Genomic DNA, 25,454 nt, shown 5'->3' on the forward strand with positions numbered 1-25,454 from the left:
CCTGACGACACGTCTGCTGCGCCTAGGGATGATTCTGGACACAGTCCAGAAAAAGGTGTTTCTCCCGGAAGAGAAAGCCAGGGAGTTATCCGAGCTAGTCAAGAACCTCCTAAAACCAGGAAAAGTGTCAGTGCATCATTGCACAAGGGTCCTGGTAAAAATGGTGGCTTCCTACGAAGCAATTCCATTCGGCAGATTTCACGCAAGAACTTTTCAGTGGGATCTGCTGGACAAATGGTCCGGATCGCATCTTCAGATGCATCAGCGGATAACCCTATATCCAAGGACAAGGGTGTCTCTCCTGTGGTGGTTACAGAGTGCTCATCTTCTAGAGGGCCGCAGATTTGGCATTCAGGATTGGATGCTGGTGACCACGGAGGCCAGCCCGAGAGGCTGGGGAGCAGTCACACAAGGAAAAAATTTCCAGGGAGTGTGATCAAGTCTGGAGACTTTTCTCCACATAAATATACTGGAGCTAAGGGTAAATTTATAATGCTCTAAGCTTAGCAAGACCTCTGCTTCAAGGTCAGCCGGTATTGATCCAGTGGGAAAAACATCACGGCAGTCGCCCACGTAAACAGACAGGGCGGCACAAGAAGCAGGAGGGCAATGGCAAAAACTGCAAGGACTTTTCGCTGGGCGGAAAATCATGTGATAGCACTGTCAGCAGTGTTTCATTCCGGGAGTGGAAACTGGGAAGCAGACTTCCTCAGCAGGCACGACCTCCACCCGGGAGAGTGGAAAATTCATCGGGAAGTTTTTCCACATGATTGTGAACCGTTGCGAAATACCAAGGTGGACATGATGGCGTCCCGTCTGAACAAAAAACGGGACAGGTATTGCGCCAGGTCAAGAGACCCTCAGGCAATAGCTGTGGACGTTCTGGTAACACCGTGGGTGTACCAGTCGGTGTATGTGTTCCCTACTCTGCTTCTCATACCTAAGGTACTGAGAATTATAAGACGTAGAGGAGTAAGAACTATACTCATGGCTCCGGATTGGCCAAGAAGGACTTGGTACCCGGAACTTCAAGAGATGCTCACAGAGGACTTATGGCCTTTGCCGCTAAGAAGGGACTTGCTTCAGCAAGTACCATGTCTGTTCCAAGACTTACCGCAGCTGCGTTTGACGGCATGGCGGTGGAACGCCGGATCCTAAGGGAAAAAGGCATTCCGGAAGAGGTCATTCCTACCCTGGTCAAAGCCAGGAAGGAGGTGACCGCACAACATTATCACCACATGTGGCGAAAATATGTTGCGTGGTGTGAGGCCAGGAAGGCCCCACGAAGAAATTTCAACTCGGTCGATTCCTGCATTTCCTGCAAACAGGAGTGTCTATGGGCCTCAAATTGGGGCCCATTAAGGTTCAAATTTCGGCCCTGTCGATTTTCTTCCAGAAAGAATTGGCTTCAGTTCCTGAAGTCCAGAAGTTTGTCAAGGGAGTATTGCATATACAACCCCCTTTTGTGCCTCCAGTGGCACTGTGGGATCTCAACATAGTTATGGGATTCCTCAAATCACATTGGTTTAAAACCAGTCAAATCTGTGGATTTGAAGCATCTCACATGAAAAGTGACCATGCTCTTGGCCCTGGCCTGGGCCAGGCGAGTGTCAAATTGGTGGTTTTTTTCTCAAAAAAGCCCATATCTGTTTGTCCATTCGGACAGGGCAGAGCTGCGGACTCGTCCCCAGTAATCTCCCTAAGTTGGTGTCAGTGTTTCACCTGAACCAGCTTATTGTGGTGCCTTGCGCCTACTAGGGACTTGGAGGACTCCAAGTTGCTGGATGTTGTCAGGGCCCTGAAAGTATAGGTTCCAGGACGGCTGGAGTCAGGAAAACTGACTTGCTGTTATCCTGTATGCACCCAACAAACTGGGTGCTCTTGCTTCTAAGCAGACTATTGCTAGTTGGATGTGTAATACAATTCAGCTTGCACATTCTGTGGCAGGCCTGCCACAGCCAAAATATGTAAATGCCCATTCCACAAGGAAGGTGGGCTCATCTTGGGCGGCTGCCCGAGGGGTCTCGGCATTACAACTTTGCCGAGCTGCTACTTGGTCAGGGGCAAACACGTTTGCAAAATTCTACAAATTTGATACCCTGGCTGAGGAGGACCTGGAGTTCTCTCATTCGGTGCTGCAGAGTCATCCGCACTCTCCCGCCCGTTTGGGAGCTTTGGTATAATCCCCATGGTCCTTTCAGGAACCCCAGCATCCACTAGGACGATAGAGAAAATAAGAATTTACTTACCGATAATTCTATTTCTCGGAGTCCGTAGTGGATGCTGGGCGCCCATCCCAAGTGCGGATTATCTGCATTACTTGTACATAGTTACAAAAAATCGGGTTATTATTGTTGTGAGCCATCTTTCAGAGGCTCCGCTGTTATCATACTGTTAACTGGGTTCAGATCACAGGTTGTACAGTGTGATTGGTGTGGCTGGTATGAGTCTTACCCGGGATTCAAAATCCTTCCTTATTGTGTACGCTCGTCCGGGCACAGTATCCTAACTGAGGCTTGGAGGAGGGTCATAGGGGGAGGAGCCAGTGCACACCACCTGATCCTAAAGCTTTACTTTTTGTGCCCTGTCTCCTGCGGAGCCGCTATTCCCCATGGTCCTTTCAGGAACCCCAGCATCCACTACGGACTCCGAGAAATAGAATTATCGGTAAGTAAATTCTTATTTTTAGTCTCGCTGAGGCTGACCTGTCTCCATAGCTGATTGCCGCTCTGTCTTATTAATACTTAAGTCTCGCTGAGGCTGACCTGTCTCCATAGCTGATGGGCGCTCTGTATTACTAATATGGAAGTCTCGCTGAGGCTGACCTGCCTCCATAGCTGATTGCCGTTCTGTATTACTAATATGGAAGTCTCGCTGAGGCCGACCTGTCTCCATAGCTGATTGTTGTTCTGTATTAATATGGAAGTCTCGCTGAGGCCGACCTGTCTCCATAGCTGATTGCCGTTCTGTCTTAATGATACGGAAGTCTCGCTGAGGCTGACCTGTCTCCATAGCTGGTTGCCGTTCTGTATTATTAATATGGAAGTCTTGCTGAGGCCGACCTGTCTCCATAGCTGATTGCCGTTCTGTCTTAGTAATACGGAAGTATCGCTGAGACCGACCTGTCTCCATAGCTGATTGCTGTTCTGTCTTATTAATATGGAACTCTCGCTGATGCTGACCTGTCTTCATAGCTGGTTGCCGTTCTGTATTATTAATATGGAAGTCTTGCTGAGGCTGACCTGTCTCCATAGCTTGTTGCCGTTCTGTATTATTAATATGGAAGTCTTGCTGAGGCTGACCTGTCTCCATAGCTGGTTGCCCTTCTGTATTATTAATATGGAAGTCTTGCTGAGGCTGACCTGTCTCCATAGCTGGTTGCCCTTCTGTATTATTAATATGGAAGTCTTGCTGTGAGGCTGACCTGTCTCCATAGCTGATTGTTGTTCTGTATTATTAATATGGAAGTCTCGCTGTGAGGCTGACCTGTCTCCATAGCTGGTTGCCCTTCTGTATTATTAATATGGAAGTCTTGCTGTGAGGCTGACCTGTCTCCATAGCTGATTGTTGTTCTGTATTATTACAGGTTGAGTATCCCATATCCAAATATTCCGAAATACGGAATATTCCGAAATACGGAATTTTTTGAGTGAGAGTGAGATAGCGAAATTTTGTTTTCTGATGGCTCAATGTACATAAACTTTGTTTAATACACAAAATTATTAAACATATTGTATTAAATGACCTTCAGGCTGTGTGTATAAGGTGTATATGAAACATAAATGAATTGTGTGAATGTACACACACTTTGTTTAATGCACAAAGTTATAAAAAATATTGGCTAAAATGACTTCAGGCTGTGTGTATAAGGTGTATATGTAACATAAATGCATTCTGTGCTTAGGATTTAGGTCCCATCACCATGATATCTCATTGTGGTATGCAATTATTCCAAAATACGGAAAAATCCCATATCCAAAATACCTCTGGTCCCAAGCATTTTGGATAAGGGATACTCAACCTGTAATATGGAAGTCTCGCTGTGAGGCTGACCTGTCTCCATAGCTGGTTGCCCTTCTGTATTATTAATATGGAAGTCTTGCTGTGAGGCTGACCTGTCTCCATAGCTGATTGTTGTTCTGTATTATTAATATGGAAGTCTCGCTGTGAGGCTGACCTGTCTCCATAGCTGGTTGCCCTTCTGTATTATTAATATGGAAGTCTCGCTGAGGCTGACCTGTCTCCATAGCTGATTGTTGTTCTGTATTAATATGGAAGTCTCGCTGAGGCTGACCTGTCTCCATAGCTGGTTGCCCTTCTGTATTATTAATATGGAAGTCTCGCTGAGGCTGACCTGTCTCCATAGCTGATTGTTGTTCTGTATTAATATGGAAGTCTCGCTGAGGCTGACCTGTCTCCATAGCTGATTGCCGTTCTGTATTATTAATATGGAAGTCTCGCTGAGGCTGACCTGTCTCCAGACCTGACTGGTGTGTCTTGCTTCTGCAGCTGGAGTGCCTGAAACTCATCGCCTCTCAGAAATTCACAGACAAGAGGATCGGGTACCTTGGTGCGATGCTTCTGTTGGATGAAAGACAAGATGTCCATCTGCTGATGACCAACTGCATTAAGAAGTAGGCAATGCTTTTGCTGCAGTGTTTTCCCCATTTAGATATGTTGTCTGGGGCTCCACTCATTTTACTATGGAATAATAAGTCCTGATGTGTGTTTTGGCCAAAAAATCCTTCCCGCTGCAATTCTTACTACTTGCTTCCTTTTTGGTTCTACAGAAAAGATAAAACCATTGTAGAACCTAATTATTATTCATCCTGGTGATTTGAATTCCCCTACGTTAAATATTTCTGGTGGATTTAAAAGAGACTATTTGTAAATCTGGAACATGGGTTGCTAAATTTGTGAATTAATCATAGTCTGATATGTTATAACACATGTTCTGCCTGTGATGAAACCAGACGGGTGTCATACAGTATAAGTGCAGCGGTAATGTCCGAATCGCTGGCCAAGGCCTGCCTGCACACGGGCATTGTTACAGCCCACTAATACCCCTTTCAGACCACCGGCTATGAACACGGGTTATTGGCACATGAACGCGCATAACCCGTGTTCATGTGCCATCTGAAAGGTGCCAGAGTTGAAATACTGGGTCGAGCAACCCGGTATTCCAACTCTGGTAGCGAGCAAAGGTTGAACACGTCTTCAAATTGGCTCGTTGTGCAGTGTGAACGGGAGCAGGGCCGATGCAACCCGTTTCCCGTTCACTGTGTGTGGACGGGCGGCGCTTGGAGAGCATGTGATTTCCAAGCACCATCACCGCTGACGTCACCAGCCTGGCAGTATGCCGTGTTGCTTACAGCGGCGGCAGGGCGCTTGAGGCGGGTCGCACCCTGGTAGCTCCTGTGTCAAGCTCCCGGGTGCGACCGGCCTCAGGCGGTCTGAAAGGGGTATAACCAATGTTTAATGGTGATAGGCCAGAAAGTAATGTCAGGCAGTGGACATGTGCAGACGTACATTCTGACAGGCATTCACTGCACTTTGGGGGTAATTCAGACCTGTTCACTAGGCTGCGTTTTCGCACAGCAGGTGATCAGGTCCAAACTGTGCATGCACCGCATGGCGCAGGTGCGTCGCACGGGTACAAAGCGGATCGACACTCAGCGACAGGTTTGTGCGACAGATCCATTTGCACGGGCGATCGCAAGGAGATTGACAGGAAGAAGGCGTTTGTGGGTGGCAACTGACCGTTTTCAGGGAGTGTGCGTTGAAAAACGCAGATGTGTCCAGGCGTTAGCAGGGAGGGTTCCTGACGTCAATTCCGGTCATGGACAGGCTGATGTGGTCGCAGCGGCTGAGTAAGTTCTGGGCTGCGCAGAGACTGCACAAAATCTGTTTGTACAGCTCTGCTACACATGCGCTCGCACACTTGCACAGCTAAAATACACTCCCCTATGGGCGGCGACTATCTGTTAGCAGCAGTGCAAAAAAAACCCTAGCGAGCGATCAGGTCTGAATTAGGCCCATTATCAGTTGTGACATGGCTTACCACATAAACATTCTTCAGTTACTTACTAGTCTATGCTGCAAGGTGGCTTTGAGAATGCACTTAGAACATTATGTTAAAATCAAGTGCATGGGTATATAGGGCCTAATAGTCATTACAGTCATATGCCGGATTTAATTAGCTGTGTTAATTACCTCAGGCTTGTACCATTTGCAACCTGTGGCAGATCATGATAAGCCCACAGGCTGCACTTACCCTCCAGGAGACTCAAACAGAAATCTGTGGCCACGATCACTTATCCCAGAATCTATGGGTAATGCGCATTAGCTGCAGATCTGCTGCTGGAGGAAAAGGGCTAGTAATTGAATAGCTTTGGGTGTAAAGCCCGATGCCACAAGCCATTTTCCTCACGTGGTAAGTATTGAGCCTAATTAATTAAATGTGGCCCTTAGTGTCTGTTTATATTGATCGCAGTATGCTGCTGTTTGTGACACATGAAAACACGACCTCATGGGGCAAATATGTCTCATAATTTTAAACTTAAAATGGAGTGGTTAATTGTAAATGGGAGAATGTCACATAAAGATGCAGTGTAGTCAGGCAGTAGATACAATGCTAGTCCTGCTGCAGTCAATAAACCATAATCTCAGCTCAGAAAGAGTGTACCACAGTGACGAGGCAACTGTGTGCACAATCCATAAAATCACAGATCCTGTTCCCCTGGGTACCTAACATGCACGTACAGGGCTGTATCGGAGGTCCCCATGCTTATACCATGTCTCACGGGTGCATGAAAAGTACAGGTGTGTACATGCCCAGAATATCAGTTCTCCTATTCTTATTCTATGCCCCATGGGTGCATTAAAACACCAGTTTCCCAAGCACTTAGTAACAGTAGTAGTATTATTGATGTGTAAGACATCACAGTGCTCCGCAGAGCTGAACATAGGGGAAAACGGGACATATGTAAACCAGGGATATACAAAATGAGTTCTGAAATGAATAGAAAATCTATGCTTGCTAAAGAACTTCTAGTCTGAAGGTAAAGGTCACAGCTGAGACAAGAGGAGTGAGTGTGGCTCAGATTGGAAATTGGAAGAGCTGTGAGGGTATACCAGTGTGTGGGTCGTACAGCTGTGAGGGTATACCAGTGTGTGGGTCGTACAGCTGTGAGGGTATACCAGTGTGTGGGTCGTACAGCTGTGAGGGTGTGTGGGTCGTACAGCTGTGAGGGTATACCAGTGTGTGGGTCGTACAGCTGTGAGGGTGTGTGGGTCGTACAGCTGTGAGGGTATACTAGTGTGTGGGGCGTACAGCTATGAGGGCGTACCATTGTATAGCTGAAAGTAGGGAAGGTGTACCAGTATAGGTGGAAGTTGGGTAGGTGTAAGGGTGTACCAGTATATGTAGTATAGTCGGGAGTAGGGTAGGTGTGAGTGTGTATCAGTGTGTGTGTGTGTGTGTGTGTATAGTATAGATGGAAGTAGGGAAAGTGTACCAGTATATGTGTGTGTGTGTGTAGTATAGGCGGAGGTAGGGTATATGTGAGCGCGTGTGTTTGTATAGTATAGATGGAAGTAGGGTAGGTATGAGGATGTACCAGTGTGTGTGTGTGTGTGTGTGTATAGTACAGATGGAAGTAGGGTAGGTATGGGGGTGTACCATTGTGTGTGTGTATAGTATAGATGGAGGTAGGATAGGTGTGAGGATGTACCTGTGTGTGTGTGTGTGTGTGTGTGTGTGTAATATAGATGGAAGCAGGGAAGTGTGGGGGTAGTATTGGAGTAGGGTGTGTGTGTGTGTATAATATGGATGGACGTAGAGAAGTGTGTGGGTAGTATTGGAGTAGGGTAGGTGTGAGGATGTACCTGTGTGTGTGTGTGTGTGTGTGTGTGTGTGTATGTATAATATGGATGGAAGTAGGGAAGTGTGTGGGTAGTATTGGAGTAGGGTAGGTGTGAGAGTGTACCAATGTGTGTGTATATAATATGGACGGAAGTAGGGAAGTGTGTGGGTAGTATTGGAGTAGGTTAGGTGTGAGGATGTACCAGTGTGTGTGTGTGTATAATATGGATGGAAGTAGGGAAGTGTGTGGGTAGTGTTGGAGTAGGATAGGTGTGAGTGGATGTACCAGTGTGTGCGTGTGTGTGTGTGGATGGAAGTAGGGAAGTGTGTGGGTAGTATTGGAGTAGGGTAGGTGTGAGGATGTACCAGTGTGTGTGTGTAATATGAATGGAAGTAGGGAAGTGTGTGGGTAGTATTGGAGTAGGGTAGGTGTGAGGATGTACCAGTGTGTGTGTGTAATATGAATGGAAGTAGGGAAGTGTGTGGGTAGTATTGGAGTAGGGTAGGTGTGAGGATGTACCAGTGTGTGTGTAATATGAATGGAAGTAGGGAAGTGTGTGGGTAGTATTGGAGTAGGGTAGGTGTGAGGATGTACCAGTGTGTGTGTGTGTGTGTGTAATATGAATGGAAGTAGGGAAGTGTGTGGGTAGTATTGGAGTAGGGTAGGTGTGAGGATGTACCAGTGTGTGTGTATAATATGGATGGAAGTACTGAAGTGTGTGGGTAGTATTGGAGTAGGATAGGTGTGAGGATGTACCAGTGTGTGTGTATAATATGGATGGAAGTAGGGAAGTGTGTGGGTAGTATTGGAGTAGGGTAGGTGTGAGGATGTACCAGTGTGTGTGTGTGTGTATAATATGGATGTAAGTGTGTGGATAGTGTTGGAGTAGGGTAGGTGTGAGAGGATGTACCAGTGTGTGTGTAATATGGATGGAAGTAGGGAAGTGTGTGGGTAGTATTGGAGTAAGGTAGGTGTGACTGTATATCAATGTGTAGGCAGTATAGGTGGAAGCAGGGTGAATGTCAGGGTGTACCACTGGAAATGGGACAGATTGGACATTGAAAACTAACGTGTCCTTTTAGTACTGGGCCCTGTAACTAGACGACATGTTGAATGAAGTACACATATTTTGTGTTGGACAGTTATGGGGAAATGGCAAGAGCTGCACTACACTATGATTGTAAAATGGTGAAAACATTTCCTCCTGCCTGCATTCCTCATGTCTTGTGCAACCAAGAAGCAGAATGTCCCTTTTTGGTCTGATTATGGCAGAAAACCCCAGGTCAACAAGCCATACATTTGTGTATTTCAGCCTCCAGAACAGGGTATAGATTCAGCTTTATGATGGGTGCTCTGATGCCGCTGGGTCTTTGTAACCTCTGATTAATCTCTCTCACAGTGATCTGAACCATAGCACTCAATATGTACAGGGCCTAGCTCTCTGTACATTGGGCTGCATGGGCTCCTCCGAGATGTGCAGAGACCTGGCAGGGGAGGTGGAGAAACTCCTTAAAACATCTAATTCCTACCTGCGGAAGAAGGTAAGCCTCTTTTATTTATTGGTGGGTACTGAAACAAGAATAGGGATTGTATAATGTGCATGTGGGCAAGTCAAAATGACCAGAATGCTACAGTGACCATAGTATACCAGCATAGTATAGTGCCAGATTTTGCTGCATACACAATTTGCCAGTCATGCCTTCTGTAATGTACTAACACTCTATCTATCCCTCATACTCAGTTCAGCACCTTAAGGGCCCCATACACTACAGCTACATGTCGGAGGCTACAGTCTTGAACCGCCCGGCAGCTTCCCAGGCGGCAGGATCGCATACGATACATCGTATGCGGTCCTTTTGCATATGATGTATCGTATGGGATCCAACATATCACGAGTGCAGCACTAACGACCTAAGGTCTCCAATCCGATGCTCACAGGACTGCGCATTGGATCGGATGTAAAACAAATCCGATTTGCCACTTTTCATCCGATTTATCAGCCCGAAAGGTGTAAATCGGATGAAATCGGGTATTATCATTCTAGTGTATGGGGCCCTTTACAGAGAATATTTGGGTGTGGTATAGGACACTCTACAGTCATTGGGGGAGATGTACTAAGCAGTGATAAGATTGGAGAAGTAGCCCATTGCAGCCAATCAGTTGCTCTGTATTATTTTATAGTATGCAAATTATAAATGTTACTTCAATGCTGATTGGTTGCCATGGGCAACTTCTCCACTAGCTCACTTCTCCACTCTTCGTTGCTTAGTACATCTCCCTCATTATGGCGTCAGGATCAAAAGGCACGAATTGACGATTGTCAACTTTTTTTTCTTCTCTCTCTTACGTCCTAGAGGATGCTGGGGACTCCGTAAGGACCATGGGGTATAGACGGGCTCTGTAGGAGACATGGGCACTCTAAAGACTTTAGATGGGTGTGCACTGGCTCCTCCCTCTATGCCCCTCCTCCAGACCTCAGTTAGATCCTGTGCCCAGAGGAGACTGGGTGCACTGCAGGGGAGCTCTACTGAGTTTCTCTGAAAAAATACTTTTTGTTAGGTTTTTTATTTTCAGGGAGCACTGCTGGCAACAGGCTCCCTGCATCGTGGGACTGAGGGGAGAGAAGCAGACCTACTTAAATGATAGGCTCTGCTTCTTAGGCTACTGGACACCATTAGCTCCAGAGGGTCGGAACGCAGGTCTCACCCTTGCCGTTCGTCCCGGAGCCGCGCCGCCCTCCTCCTCCTCACAGAGCCGGAAGATAGAAGCCGGGTGAGTATGAGAAGATAGAAGACTTCAAAGACGGCAGAAGACTTCAGATCTTCTATGAGGTAACGCTGCGCGCCATTGCTCCCAACACACACACTCTGGCGGCACTGTATGGGTGCAGGGCGCAGGGGGGGTGCCCTGGGCAGCAATTATTAACCCTCTAGGGACACTGGCATAGATATATACTGCGGAGGCAGTATATTGCAAAAACCCCCGCCAGTATAAAGATTTGAGCGGGATCGAAGCCCGCCGGTAAGGGGGCGGACCTTGATTCCTCAGCACTAACCAGCGCCATTTTCTCCACAGCACGCTGCAGAGAAGCTGGCTCCCCGGACTCTCCCCTGCTGAACACAAGTACAGAGGGCAAAAAAGAGGGGGGGGGGGGCACATTTAATTGGCGCAGTGAGTATATTTATAAAAGCGCTGTACTGACTGGGATTTTATTCCAGTGTCCGGTGGCGCTGGGCGTGTGCTGGCATACTCTCTCTCTGTCTCTCCAAAGGGCCTTATTGGGGGACTGTCTCTCTATCTATCTATCTATCTATCTATCTATCTATCTATCTATCTATCTATCTATCTATCTATCTATATATCTCTATATCCCTGTGTGTGTGTGTGTGTGTGTGTGTGTGTGTGTGTGTGTCGGCATGTCTGAAGCGGAAGGCTCATCTAAGGAGGAGGTGGAGCAGATGATTGTGGTGTCTCCGTCGGCGACGCCGACACCTGATTGGCTGGATATGTGGAATGTTTTAAATGCAAATGTGTCTTTATTACATAGGAGGATGGACAAAGCAGAGTCCAGAGAAAAGACAGGGAGTCAATCCATGGCTTTGGCTGTATCACAGGGCCCTCCAGGGTCTCAGAAACGTCCCCTGTCCTAAGTAGCAGACACTGATACCGACACGGATTCTGACTCCAGTGTCGACTACGATGATGCGAGGTTACACCCAAGGGTGGCCAAAAGTATTCAGTATATGATTATTGCAATAAAAGATGTTTTGCATATCACAGATGACCCCTCTGTCCCTGACACGAGGGTATGCATGTTTAAGGAAAAGAAACCTGAGGTAACCTTTCCCCCATCTCATGAGCTGAACGCGTTATTTGAAAAGGCTTGGGAAACTCCAGACAAGAAACTGCAGATTCCCAAGAGAATTCTTATGGCGTATCCTTTCCCTGCACAGGACAGATTACGGTGGGAATCCTCGCCCAGGGTGGACAAGGCTTTAACGCGCTTGTCCAAAAAGGTGGCGCTACTGTCTCCAGACACGGTAGCCCTCAAGGATCCTGCTGATCGCAGACAGGAAAATCAATTTATGCACATACGGGTGCCTTGCTCAGACCGGCTATAGCGTCGGCTTGGATTTGTAGCGCTGTAGCAGCTTGGGCAGATACCTTGTCATCTGACATTGATACCCTAGATAGGGGTTACATTTTATTGACCTTAGGTCACATTAAAGACGCAGTCTTATATATGAGAGACGCTTCGAGAGACGTTGGGCTGTTAGGTTCGAGAGCCAACGCCATGGCGATTTCTGCTAGGCGAGCCCTGTGGACCCGCCAATGGACGGGTGATGCCGACTCAAAGAGACATATGGAAGTTTTGCCTTACAAGGGTGAGGTTTTGTTTGGGGAATGTCTCGCGGACCTGGTTTCCACAGCTACCGCGGGTAAATCTACTTTTTTACCTTATGTTCCCCCACAGCAAAAGAAAACACCACAATATCAGATGCAGTCCTTTCGGTCGCGTAAGTCCAGAAGAGGTCGGGGCTCTTCCTTCCTCGCCAGAGGTAAGGGTATAGGGAAAAGAACGCCTGCTACGGCTAGTTCCCAGGAGCAGAAGTCCTCCCCGGCTTCTACAAAATCCACCGCATGACGCTGGGGCTCCACTGAGGGAGTCTGCACCGGTGGGGGCACGTCTTCAGCCACGTCTGGGTTCAGTCAGACGTGGGTCCTTGGGCGATGGAAATTGTATCCCAAGGCTACAAGCTGAAATTCGAAGACATGCATCCTCGCCGATTTTTCAAATTGGCTTTACCAGCTTCTCCCCCAGAAAGGGAGATAGTTTTAGCGGCAATTCAATAACTGTGTCAATAACAAGTGATTGTCAAGGTTCCCCTAGTTCAACAGGGGAAGGGGTACTATTCAACCCTGTTTGTGGTCCCGAAACCGGATGGCTCGGTCAGACCGATTCTAAATCTAAAATCCCTAAACCTGTACTTGAAAGTTCAAATTCAAGATGGAATCGCTCCGGGCAGTTATCTCCAGCCTGGAAGGGGGGGATTTTATGGTGTCACTAGACATAAAGGATGCATACCTTCATGTCCCCATATATCCCCCTCATCAGGCATACCTGAGATTCGCTGTACAGGACTGTCATTACCAGTTTCAGACGTTGCCGTTTGGGCTTTCCACGGCCCCGATGATTTTCACCAAGGTAATGGCGAAAATGATGGTGCTCCTGCGCAGGCAGGGAGTCACAATTATCCCGTACTTGGACGATCTCCTGATAAAATCGAGATCGAGAGATCAATTGCAGAAAAGCGTGTCGCTCTCCCTGAGAGTGCTGCAGCAGCATAGCTGGATTCTAAATCTACCAAAGTCACAGTTGATTCCAACGACTCGGCTATCTTTCTTAGGCATGATTCTGGACACGGAACAAAAGAGGGTTTTTCTCCCGATGGAAAAAGCCCAGGAACTCCAGAACATGGTCAGAGACCTGTTAAAACCGAAAAAAGTGTCAGTCCATCAATGCACTCGAGTACTGGGAAAAATGGTGGCGACCTACGAGGCCATCCCCTTCGGCAGGTTCCATGCGAGGACGTTTCAGTAGGACCTTCTGGACAAGTGGTCGGGGTCCCATCTACAAATACATCAGAAAATAAGCCTGTCCCCCAGGGCCAGGGTGTCTCTCCTGTGGTGGCTGCAGAGTGCTCACCTTCTAGAGGGTCGCAGGTTCGGCATTCAAGACTGGGTTCTGGTAACCACGGGCGCGAGCCTCCGAGGATGGGGAGCAGTCACACAAGGAAGGAATTTTCAGGAACTATGGTCAAGCCAGGAGGCTTGTCTACACATCAACGTACTGGAATTGAGGGCCATATACAACGGCCTACGACAAGCGGAGAATCTACTTCGCGACCTACCGGTACTGATTCAATCAGACAACGTCACAGCTGTGGCTCATGTAAACCGCCAATTCGGGACAAGGAGCAGAGTGGCAATGGCGGAAGCCACCAGAATTCTTCGCTGGGCGGAAAATCACACAAGCGCTCTGTCAGCAGTCTTCATTCCGGGAGTGGACAACTGGGAAGCAGACTTCCTCAGCAGACACGATCTCCATCCAGGAGAGTGGGGACTTCATCAAGAAGTTTTTGCAGAGTTAACAAGTCAGTGGGGACTTCCACAAATAGACATGATGGCGTCACGCCTCAACAAGAAGCTTCGGAGGTATTGTGCCAGGTCAAGGGACCCTCCGTAGCGGTGGACGCCCTGGTGACACCTTGGGTGTTTCAGTCGGTCTATGTGTTCCCTCCTCTTCCGCTCATCTCAAAAATACTGAGACGAAAAAGAGTGCAGACAATACTCATTATTCCGGATTGGCCTCGAAGGGCCTGGTATTCAGATCTTTAGGAAATGCTCACAGAAGATCTGTGGCCTCTTCCTCTCGGGGAAGACCTATTGCAGCAGGGGCCCTGCGTGTTCCAAGACTTAACGTGGTTACATTTGACGGCATGGCGGTTGAACACCAAATCCTAGCGGGGAAAGGTATTTCGGAGGAAGTCATCCCTACTCTGATTAAGGCTAGGAAGGAGGTGACGGCGAAACATTATCACCGCATTTGGAGGAAGTATGTATCTTGGTGTGAAGCCAAGAAGGCTCCTACTGAAGATTTCCATCTGGGCCGTTTTCTCCACTTTCTACAGACAGGAGTGGATATGGGCCTAAAGTTAGGCTCCATTAAGGTACAGATTTCGGCCCTATCAATTTTCTTTCAGAAGGAATAGGCTTCTCTCCCAGAAGTCCAGACTTTTGTAAAGGGAGTGCTGCACATCCAGCCTCCTTTTGTGCCCCCAGTGGCACCATGGGACCTTAACGTGGTGTTACAGTTCCTAAAATCTCACTGGTTTGAGCCTCTTCAAACGGTGGATTTAAAATTTCTCACTTGGAAGGTGGTCATGTTGTTGGCCTTGGCATCAGCACGGCGGGTGTCCGAGTTGGCGACTTTGTCTCACAAGAGCCCCTATCTGATTTTCCATGTGGATAGAGCAGAATTAAGGACTCGTCCTCAATTTTTGCCTAAGGTGGTTTCATTTTTTTCATATGAACCAACCTATTGTGGTGCCTGTGGCTACGGGTGACTTGGAGGATTCCAAATCCCTTGATGTAGTCAGGGCCTTACAAATTTATGTAGCCAGGACGGCTCGGGTTTGGAAAACAGAGGCACTGTTTGTCCTGTATGCAGCCAACAAGGTTGGCGCTCCTGCTTCTAAACAGACTATTGCTCGCTGGATCTGTAACACGATTCAGCAGGCTCATTCTACGGCTGGATTGCCGTTACCAAATTCGGTAAAGGCCCATTTCACTAGGAAGGTGGGCTCTTCTTGGGCGGCTGCCCGAGGCGTCTCGGCATTACAGCTTTGCCGAGCAGCGACTTGGTCGGATTCAAACACTTTTGCTAAATTCTACAAGTTTGATACCTTGGCTGAGGAGGACCTCATGTTTGCTCGATCGGTGCTGCAGAGTCATCCGCACTCTCCCGCCCGGTCTGGAGCTTTGGTATAATCCCCATGGTCCTTACGGAGTCCCCAGCATCCTCTAGGACGTGAGAGAAAATAAGATTTTAAACCTACCGGTAAATCCTTTTCTCCTAGTCCGTAGAGGATGCTGGGCGCCCGTCCCAGTGCGGACTAAATTCTGCAAGACTTGTATATAGTAATTGCTTACATAAGGGTTATATTACAGTTTTGATCAGTCTCGGGCTGATACTATTTTTTGTTCATACTGTTAACTGGTTCGTATGTTCCAAGTTGTACGGTGTGGATGGTGTGGGCTGGTATGTATCTTGCACTTAGATTAACAAAAATCCTTTCCTCGTACTATCAGTCTTCTCTGGGCACAGTTCTCTAACTGAGGTCTGGAGGAGGGGCATAGAGGGAGGAGCCAGTGCACACCCATCTAAAGTCTTTATAGTGCCCATGTCTCCTGCGGAGCCCGTCTATACCCCATGGTCCTTACGGAGTCCCCAGCATCCTCTACGGACTAGGAGAAAAAGATTTACCGGTAGGTTTAAAATCTTATTTTTTTGTGTTTAGTGAGGATCATTTTTCCATCTGGGACCATCTTTTTGTAGAAACGCGACTCCTTGCTTTTGCTCGCCACACTTCGGACATGGGGGGTCACTCTGACCCAATCGCATGCTGCAGTTTATTGCTGCGGTGCGATCGGGTCAGAATTGCGCATAAGCCGGCGCATGCCAGACGGCCGAAGGCCATTGGCCGCTACGATCGCCTCTGCCTGATTGACAGGCAGAGGCGGTCGCTTGGAAGGGGGTGGCGGAATGGCAGCGTTCGGCCGCCGTTTCATGGGCGCAGTCCGGCCAACGCAGGCATGGCCAGACCGAACGGGGAGCGAGCTGCAGCGGCTGCGTGGCCGCTGCGGGCCAGGGAGCGATGAGTAGCTCCTGGCCAGCACGCTAAAGCTGCGCTGGTTGGGAGCTACTCTTGAAGTGCAAAGGCATCGCCGCAGTGCGATGGCTTTGCACTTCGGCGCGGGAGGGGGGGTCGGCACTGACGTGGGGCGGGATAGCCCTGCGCTGGGCGTCCCCCCGCATGTCAGTGTGAATGATCGTAGCTGTGCTAAATTTAGCACAGCAACAATGATCTTGGAATGACCCCCCTGATGCCTCGCTCCGCTTGCCTCAACGCTACTAAAAGTTGTAACATGGATAGTCAAGGAAGGAAAAAGTCCAAAAGCATGAAAAATGTATCGGCCTTTATTCCATGTTGCCCTTATGACTGTTGACCTATAGTCCGGATCCCAGAATATGTGTCCATTCCCTTCAGTCCCTGTCCCAGTGTAGTGTACAAACTATAGTCTCTATCACATGTACACATATACATTAGGGTTCATTTTATGTTGGGAGCAAATTACTCTACCGGTTGTAATCCTTAGTCACTTTTGTTCGATGTTAATCAGTAAATATACTGTGAATCTCAGTATTATGTTAAAATAAGGGAATACAGTTTATTGGTGCATATAAATGATGTTAACAAAACAACATGCAATTCAAGAATGATAGTCAAACAAGAATCAATACTCCACTTCTATGTGAAAGTTCTAGAATATGACTTTTATGTCTTCAGTCATCTGAGGAGGATCAATCACCACTACTTTGATGCTCAGAATCGATGGTCAGTCATCGCAGATATACTAAACACAGACGCACGTCGCATGGCTCTCTGTCTTAAGTCAAATCCCAATTTCATACAAGGAAGACTCCCTTCATATACTATAGTTTCTGCTTATAAAGCTACTTCCCTTGATCCTGGTTCTAACTGGTATTTGGACCGATACTCAGTGTTCTCATTCTGTTACAACAACATGTCTCACTGCTTATCTTCATGGTCTATCTTCTGTCTCAAGTATGTGTACAGACTCCTCCTCAGGGCCTCATTCTGGCCCACACAGTTAACAGCTAGGTATATAGAAGATCTATGTGTCTATGTACAGAGATGTGAGAACTACAACGCAATAAAGTGCTAGGCATGCAGAAATCATTTTAATCCACTGGTAACACCGGTATATGTTTGGATTGTGAGAGGAAACCGGAGTACTTGGAGGAAACACAGACACAAGCACAGAGAGAATATACAAACTCCACATACGGCCATGGTGGGAATTAAAGTCAGACTTCATTGCTGTGAGGCAGGAATGCTAACCATTACACCAACCGTACTGCCTCATGTAAGGATGCTGTAATGGTTAGCATCACTGCCTCATAGGACTATGCTCATGGATTTGATTCCCACCATGGCTTAACTGTGTGGAGTTTGTATATTTTCCCCATGTTTGCATATTTTTCCTTGGGTATTCCGGTTTCCTCCCAATAGAGAATTGACCCTACTGTGCCTGTACCTGTGTTTTGGGCAGACTAGATGGCGCAAGGTGGTTCTGCTGTCACATTCTATGTTTCTGTGCACGATTGCGTGATGTATATTTATAGGAGCACAGCCTGGTCAAAGTATAATAAATGAAGACCGCTGACTAACAGAAAGCAAAACTTGTTTCATGGTTTAAAATGACAGTAATCTGTGGGGACAGTTAAGACCACCAGTAATCTGCCCATAAGAGGGTAGCAGCCTCTGCCAACATACACTGCCCTAGCTCTGTGCATAAGCTCTCTCCATCCTAGTGCGTTTGTAAGTCACACTGGACTATGAACCCCTGCGATATGGATCATCAATGATGTGACCTGAGACTATGCACACTAATTGTTTAATAATCGTTTTCTTCCAGAAATTCCTTTAATGGTGTACAGTTGTCATTTTTTTCCTGTGACTGTATATAGGAGTCTCTGACAGTGGTGTATTCGTTTCTTATGACTGTATATAGGAGTCTCTGACAGTGGTGTATTCGTTTCCTGTGACTGTATATAGGAGTCTCTGATAATAGTACTGCAAAATTGGGGGCCAAATATTTAAGGTTTTTCTTACACAAAATAATAAGAATTTACTCACCGGTAATTCTATTTCTCGTAGTCCGTAGTGGATGCTGGGCACTCCGTAAGGACCATGGGGAATAGCGGGCTCCGAAGGAGACTGGGCACATCTAAGAAAGAATTAGGACTACCTGGTGTGCACTGGCTCCCCCCTCTATGCCCCTCCTCCAGACCTCAGTTAGGAAACTGTGCCCGGAAGAGCTGACACAATAAGGAAAGGATTTGGAATCCCGGGTAAGACTCATACCAGCCACACCAATCACACCGTACAACTCGTGATACTATACCCAGTTAACAGTATGAATAACAACTGAGCCTCTCAACAGATGGCTCCAAACAATAACCCTTTAGTTAAGCAATAACTATATACAGGTATTGCAAACAATCCGCACTTGGGATGGGCGCCCAGCATCCACTACGGACTACGAGAAATAGAATTACCGGTGAGTAAATTCTTATTTTCTCTGACGTCCTAGTGGATGCTGGGAACTCCGTAAGGACCATGGGGATTATACCAAAGCTCCCAAACGGGCGGGAGAGTGCGGATGACTCTGCAGCACCGAATGAGCAAACTCAAGGTCCTCCTCAGCCAGGGTATCAAACTTGTAGAATTTTGCAGATGTGTTTGAACCCGACCAAGTAGCAGCTCTGCAAAGTTTTAAAACCGAGACCCCTCGGGCAGCCGCCCAAGAAGAGCCCACCTTCCTTGTGGAATGGACTCTCACTGATTTAGGATGCGGCAGTCAAGCCGCAGAATGTGCAAGCTGAATCGTGCTACAGATCCAGCGAGCAATAGTCTGCTTTGAAGCAGGAGCACCCAGCTTGTTGGGTGCATACAGGATCAATAGCTAGTCAGTTTCCCTGACTCTAGCTGTCCTGGAAAATAGATTTTCAGGGCCTTGACTACGTCCAGCAACTTGGAATCCTCCAAGTCCCGAGTAGCCGCAGGCACCACAATAGGTTGGTTCAAATTAAAAGCCGATACCACCTTAGGAAGGAATTGGGAACGAGTCCTCAATTCCGCCCTATCCATATGAAAAATCAGATAAGGGCTTTTACATGACAAAGCCGCCAATTCTGACACACGCCTGGCCGAAGCCAAAGCCAACAGCATGACCACTTTCCACGTGAGATATTTTAGCTCCACGGTTTTAAGTGGCTCAAACCAATGCGACTTTAGGAAATCCAACACTACGTTGAGATCCCAAGGTGCCACTGGAGGCACAAAAAGGGGCTTAATATGCAGCACTCCCTTAACAAAAGTCTGAACTTCAGGCAGTGAAGCCAGTTCTTTTTGGAAGAAAATTAACAGAGCCGAAATCTGGACCTTAATGGAACCCAATTTTAGGCCCATAGTCACCCCTGACTGTAGGAAGTGCAGAAATCGACCCAGCTGAAATTCCTCCGTTGGGGCCTTCCTGGCCTCACACTACGCAACATATTTTCGCCATATGCGGTGATGTTTTGCGGTCACATCCTTCCTAGCTTTAATCAGCGTAGGGATGACTTCCGCCGGAATGCCCTTTTCCTTCAGGAACCGGTGTTCAACCGCCATGCCGTCAAACGCAGTCGCGGTAAGTCTTGGAACAGACAGGGCCCCTGCTGCAGCAGGTCCTGTCTGAACGACAGAGGCCATGGGTCCTCTGAGATTATTTCTCGAAGTTCTGGGTACCAAGCTCTTCTTGGCCAATCCGGAACAATGATTATAGTTCTTACTCTTCTCCTTCTTATCATCCTCAGTACCTTGGGTATGAGAGGAAGAGGAGGGAACACATAACCGACTGGTACACCCACGGTGTCACTAGAGCGTCCACAGCTATCGCCTGAGGGTCCCTTGACCTGGCGCAATATCTTTTTAGCTTTTTATTGAGGCGGGACGCCATCCTGTCCACCTGTGGTCGTTCCCACCGGTGTACAATCAGCTTGAAGACTTCTGGATGAAGTCCCCACTCCCCCGGGTGGAAGTCGTGTCTGCTGAGGAAGTCTGCTTCCCAGTTTTCCACTCCCGGAATGCACACTGCTGACAGTGCTATCACGTGATTCTCCGCCCATCGAAGAATCCTTTTGGCTTCTGCCATTGCTATCCTGCTTCTTGTACCGCCCTGTCGATTTACATGGGCGACGGTCGTGATGTTGTCTGACTGAATCAGCACCGGTTGTTTTTGAAGCAGGTATTCTGTTTGACTCAGGGCATTGTAAATGACCCGTAGTTCCAGAATATTTATATGCAAGGAAGTTTTTGTCCCTCGGAGGCTTGCATTCGTGGTCACCAGGACCCAGTCCTGTATGCCGAATCTGCGGCCTTCACGAAGATGAGCACTCTGCAGCCACCACAGCAGAGACACCCTGGCCCTTGGTGACAGGGTGATCCACCGATGCATCTGAAGATGCGATTCGGACCACTTGTCCAATAGATCCCAATGGAAGATCCTCGCATGGAACCTGCCAAAGGGAAACGCTTCGTAAGAGCTACCATCTTTCCCAGGATTCGGGTGCAGTGATGCACCGACACCTGTTTTGGTTGCAGGAGGTCCCTGACCAGAGATGATAATTTCTGGGCCTTCTCCTCCGGGAGAAAAACCTTCTTCTGTTCTGTGTCCAGAATCATACCCCGGAACAGCAGACGCGTCGCGGGAATCAGCTGCGACTTTGGGATATTCAGGATCTCACTTCCTGAGATAGTGCTACGCTGACTAGCAACTGCTCCTTGGACCTCGCCTTTATCAGGAGATCGTCCAAGTACGGGATAATTATAACTCCCTTCTTTCTAAAGCGTATCACCATTTTGGCCATTACCTTGGTAAATACCCTCGGTGCCGTGGACAGACCAAACGGCAACGTCTGGCATTGGTAATGACAGTCCGGTACCACAAACCTGAGGTACTCCTGGTGAGGTGGGTACATGGGGACACCCTCTTCCAGGCTTGTAATAACCGCCCTGAGCGATTCCATCTTGAACTTGAACTTCCTTATATAAGTGTTCAAGAATTTTAAATTTAGGATGGGTCTCACCGAACCATCTGGTTTCGGTACCACAACATCGTGGAATAGTAACCCCGCCCCTGTTGAAGGGGGGGTACCTTGATTATCACCTGCTGGAAGTACAGCTTGTGAATAGCGTCCAGTACTACCTCCCATTCTTTGGGAGCAGCCGGCAAGGCAGATTTGAGGTAACGGCGAGGGGGAGACGCCTCCAACTCCAGCTTGTATCCCTGAGATACCACTTGTAGTACCCAGGGATCTACCTGTGAGTGAACCCACTGGCCGCTGAAGTTCCGGAGACGCGCCCCCACCGCACCTGGCTCCGCCTGTGGAGCCCCAGCGTCATGCGGTGGACTTAGAGGAAGCGGGGGGAGTATTTTGGTTCCAGGGAACTGGCTGTCTGGTGCAGCTTTTTCCCTCTTCCCCTGCCTCTGGGCAGAAAGGAAGCGCCTCTGACCTGCTTGCCTTTTTGTGGCCGAAAGGACTGTACCTGATAATACGGTGCTTTCTTAGGCTGTGAGGAAACCTGAGGTAAAAATGTCGACTACCCAGCTGTTGCTGTGGATACTAGGTCCGCGAGACCATCCCCAAACAATTCCTCACTCTTATAAGGCAAAACCTCCATGTGCCATCACCTGTCCACTGCCGAGTCCATAATACTCTTCTGGCAGGAATGGACATTGCATTAATTTTAGATGCCAGCCGGCACATATGCCTCTGTGCATCTCTCATATATAAGACCACATCTTTAAAATGCTCTATGGTTAGCAAAATAGTATCCCTGTCTAATCTCAATATTATCTGACAGGGTATCGGACCAAGCTGCTGCAGCACTACACACTGAAGCAATTGCAGGTCTCAGTATAATACCTGAGTGTGTATATACAGACTTCAGGATAGCCTCCTGCTTCTATCAGCAGGCTCCTTTAAGGCGGCCGTATCCTGAGACGGCAGTGCCACCTTTTTTGACAAGCGTGTGAGCGCCTTATCCACCCTAGGGGACGTCTCCCAACGTAACCTGTCCTTTGGTGGGAAAGGGTACGCCATCAGTAACTTTTTAGAAATCACTATTTTCTTATCGGGGAAACCCCACGCTTCTTCACACACTTTATTCAATTCATCTGATGGGGGAAAAACCACTGGATGCTTTTTCTCCCCAATATATAATACCCTTTTTTGTGGTAACTGGGTTAATGTCAGAAATGTGCAACACATTTTTCATTGCCGTAATCATACAACGGATGGCCGTTGTGGATTTTACATTTGTCTCATCGTCGTCTACACTGGAGTCAGACTCCGTGTCGACATCTGTGTCTGCCATCTGAGTTAGCGGGCGTTTTTGAGCCCCTGATGGCCTTTGAGACGCCTGGGCAGGCACGGGCTGATAAGCCGGCTGTCCCACTGCTGTACGTCATCTAGCCTTTTATGTAAAGGAGTTGACACTGTCGGTTAAAACCTTCCACATATCCACCCACTCTGGTGTCGACCCCGCAGGGGGTGACATCACACTTATTGGCACCTGCTCCGCCTCCATATAATCTTCCTCATCAATCATGTCGACACAGCCATAACGACACACGCACACACACAGGGAATGCTCTGACTGAGGACAGGACCCCACAAAGTCCTTTGGGGAGACAGAGAGAGATTATGCCAGCACACACCACAGCGCTATATATCACAGGGAGTAACACTTTTGTACTGAGTGATTTCTCCCTAGCAGCTTTTTTACACAGTTTTTTGCGCCTAAATTTTGTGCGCCCCCTCTCTTTTTAACCCTTGATGCCTGGATACTGCAGGGGAGAGCCTGGGGAGCTGTCTTCCAGCGTTGCTGTGAAGAAAATGGCGCCGGTGTGCTGAGGTAGATAGCCCCGCCCCTTTCTCGGCTGACTTCTCCCGCTTTTATATGTATTGTATGGCGGAGGATTATGCACATATACATTGTTATACACTGTATTATGTGCTTTTAGCCATGGTAAGGTACTCTAATTGCAGCCCAGGGCGCCCCCCCAGCGCCCTGCACCCATCAGTGACCGGAGTGTGTGGTGTGCAGAGGGAGCAATGGCGCACAGCTGCAGTGCTGTGCGCTACCTTAATGAAGACAGGAGTCTTCAGCCGCCGATTTTTCCACTTCTCTTCGTTCTTCTGGCTCTGCGAGGGGGACGGCGGCGCGGCTCTGGGACCGGACGACCGAGGCTGGGCCTGTGTTCGATCCCTCTGGAGCGAATGGTGTCCAGTAGCCTAAGAAGCCCAAGCTAGCTGCAAGCAGGTAGGTTCGCTTCTCTCCCCTCTGTCCCACGAAGCAGTGAGTCTGTTACCAGCAGATCTCACTGAACATAAAAAACCTAACAAATTCTTTCTTTTTCTAGAAGCTCAGGAGAGCCCCTAGTGTACAACCAGCTCGGCCGGGCACAGAATTCTAACTGAGGTCTGGAGAAGGGGCATAGAGGGAGGAGCCAGTGCATACCAGGTAGTCCTAATTCTTTCTTAGATGTGCCCAGTCTCCTTCGGAGCCCGCTATTCCCCATGGTCCTTACGGAGTGCCCAGCATCCACTAGGACGTCAGAGAAATAATGCTTAAGTGAAGATCATATTAATTATTTCTCTAACGTCCTAGTGGATGCTGGGGACTCCGTAAGGACCATGGGGAATAGTGGGCTCCGCAGGAGACTGGGCACTCTAAAGAAAGATTTAGTACTATCTGGTGTGCACTGGCTCCTCCCTCTATGCCCCTCCTCCAGACCTCAGTTAGAATCTGTGCCCGGCCGAGCTGGGTGCTCCTAGTGGGCTCTCCTGAGCTTGCTAGAAAAGAAAGTATTTTGTTAGGTTTTTTGTTTTCAGAGAGCTTCTGCTGGCAACAGACTCTCTGCTACGAGGTACTGAGGGGAGAGAAGCAAACCTACTCACGGCAGCTAGGTAGCGCTTCTTAGGCTACTGGACACCATTAGCTCCAGAGGGATCGAACACAGGTAGCTAACCTTGATCGTCCGTTCCCGGAGCCGCGCCGCCGTCCCCCTCGCAGAGCCAGAAGAACGGAAGCAGCAGAAGCATGAAGACATCGAAATCGGCGGCTGAAGACTCCTGTCTTCACTTAAGGTAGCGCACAGCACCGCAGCTGTGCGCCATTGCTCCCACAGCACACCGCACACTCCGGTCACTGTAGGGTGCAGGGGCGCAGGGGGGGGGCGGGCGCCCTGGGCAGCAATTAAGTACCTTTTGGCAAAAAGAGACATATATACAGTCTGGGACTGTATATATGCCCGAGCCCCCGAGCGGGACAGAAGCCCGCCGCTGAGAGGGCGGGGCCTTCTTCCTCAGCACACCAGCGCCATTTTCTCTTTACAGCTCCGCTGGAAGGACGCTACCCAGGCTCTCCCCTGCAGTATACAGGTGCATTAAAGGGTAAAAAAGAGAGGGGGGCACATAAATTTAGGCGCAGTATATATATTAACAGCAGCTACAGGGTAAACACTAAGGTACAGTGTAATCCCTGGGTTATATAGCGCTGGGGTGTGTGCTGGCATACTCTTGTCTCCCCAAAAGCCTTTGTGGGGTCCTGTCCTCAGTCAGAGCATTCCCTGTGTGTGTGCTGTGTGTCGGTACGCCTGTGTCGACATGTTTGATGAGGAAGGATACGTGGAGGCAGAACAAGTGCAGCTGAGTGTGGTGTCGCCGCCGACGGTGTCGACACCTGATTGGATGGATATGTGGAAGGTGTTAAATGATAATGTAAACTCCTTGCATAACAGATTGGATAAAACTGTAACCGGGGGACAGTCAGGGTCTCAACCCTTGCCTGATCCTACAGCGCAGAGGCCGTCAGGGTCTTAAAAGCGCACACTATCCCAGATAGTTGACACAGATGTCGACACGGAATCTGACTCCAGTGTCGATGACGATGAGGCAAAGTTGCAGCCTAAAATGACTAAAGCCATTCGCTACATGATTGTAGCTATGAAGTATGTATTACACATTTCTGAGGAAAATCCTGTCCCTGACAAGAGGATTTATATGTATGGGAAGAAAAAGCATGAAGTGACTTTTCCCCCTTCACATGAATTATGTGAAAAAGCGTGGGATTCCCCTGACAGGAAGGTGATAGTTTCCAAGAGATTACTTAT

General features: G+C 48.3%; 1 protein-coding gene across 2 annotated transcripts in view; it reads left to right on the forward strand.

The window, feature by feature from the left end:
• Positions 1-25,454, forward strand: part of AP1G1 (adaptor related protein complex 1 subunit gamma 1) — a 192,159-nt gene that overhangs the window by 81,982 nt on the left and 84,723 nt on the right. For both annotated transcript variants that reach the window (XM_063945487.1, XM_063945486.1), the window contains exons 3-4: positions 4,510-4,634; positions 9,265-9,406. In XM_063945487.1, coding sequence (XP_063801557.1) covers positions 4,510-4,634; positions 9,265-9,406 — 267 coding nt within the window. The remainder of the gene's footprint in view (positions 1-4,509; positions 4,635-9,264; positions 9,407-25,454) is intronic.

The sequence above is a fragment of the Pseudophryne corroboree genome, chromosome 11 (genome assembly GCF_028390025.1).
Source record: "Pseudophryne corroboree isolate aPseCor3 chromosome 11, aPseCor3.hap2, whole genome shotgun sequence".
NCBI classification, from domain to species: domain Eukaryota; kingdom Metazoa; phylum Chordata; class Amphibia; order Anura; family Myobatrachidae; genus Pseudophryne; species Pseudophryne corroboree.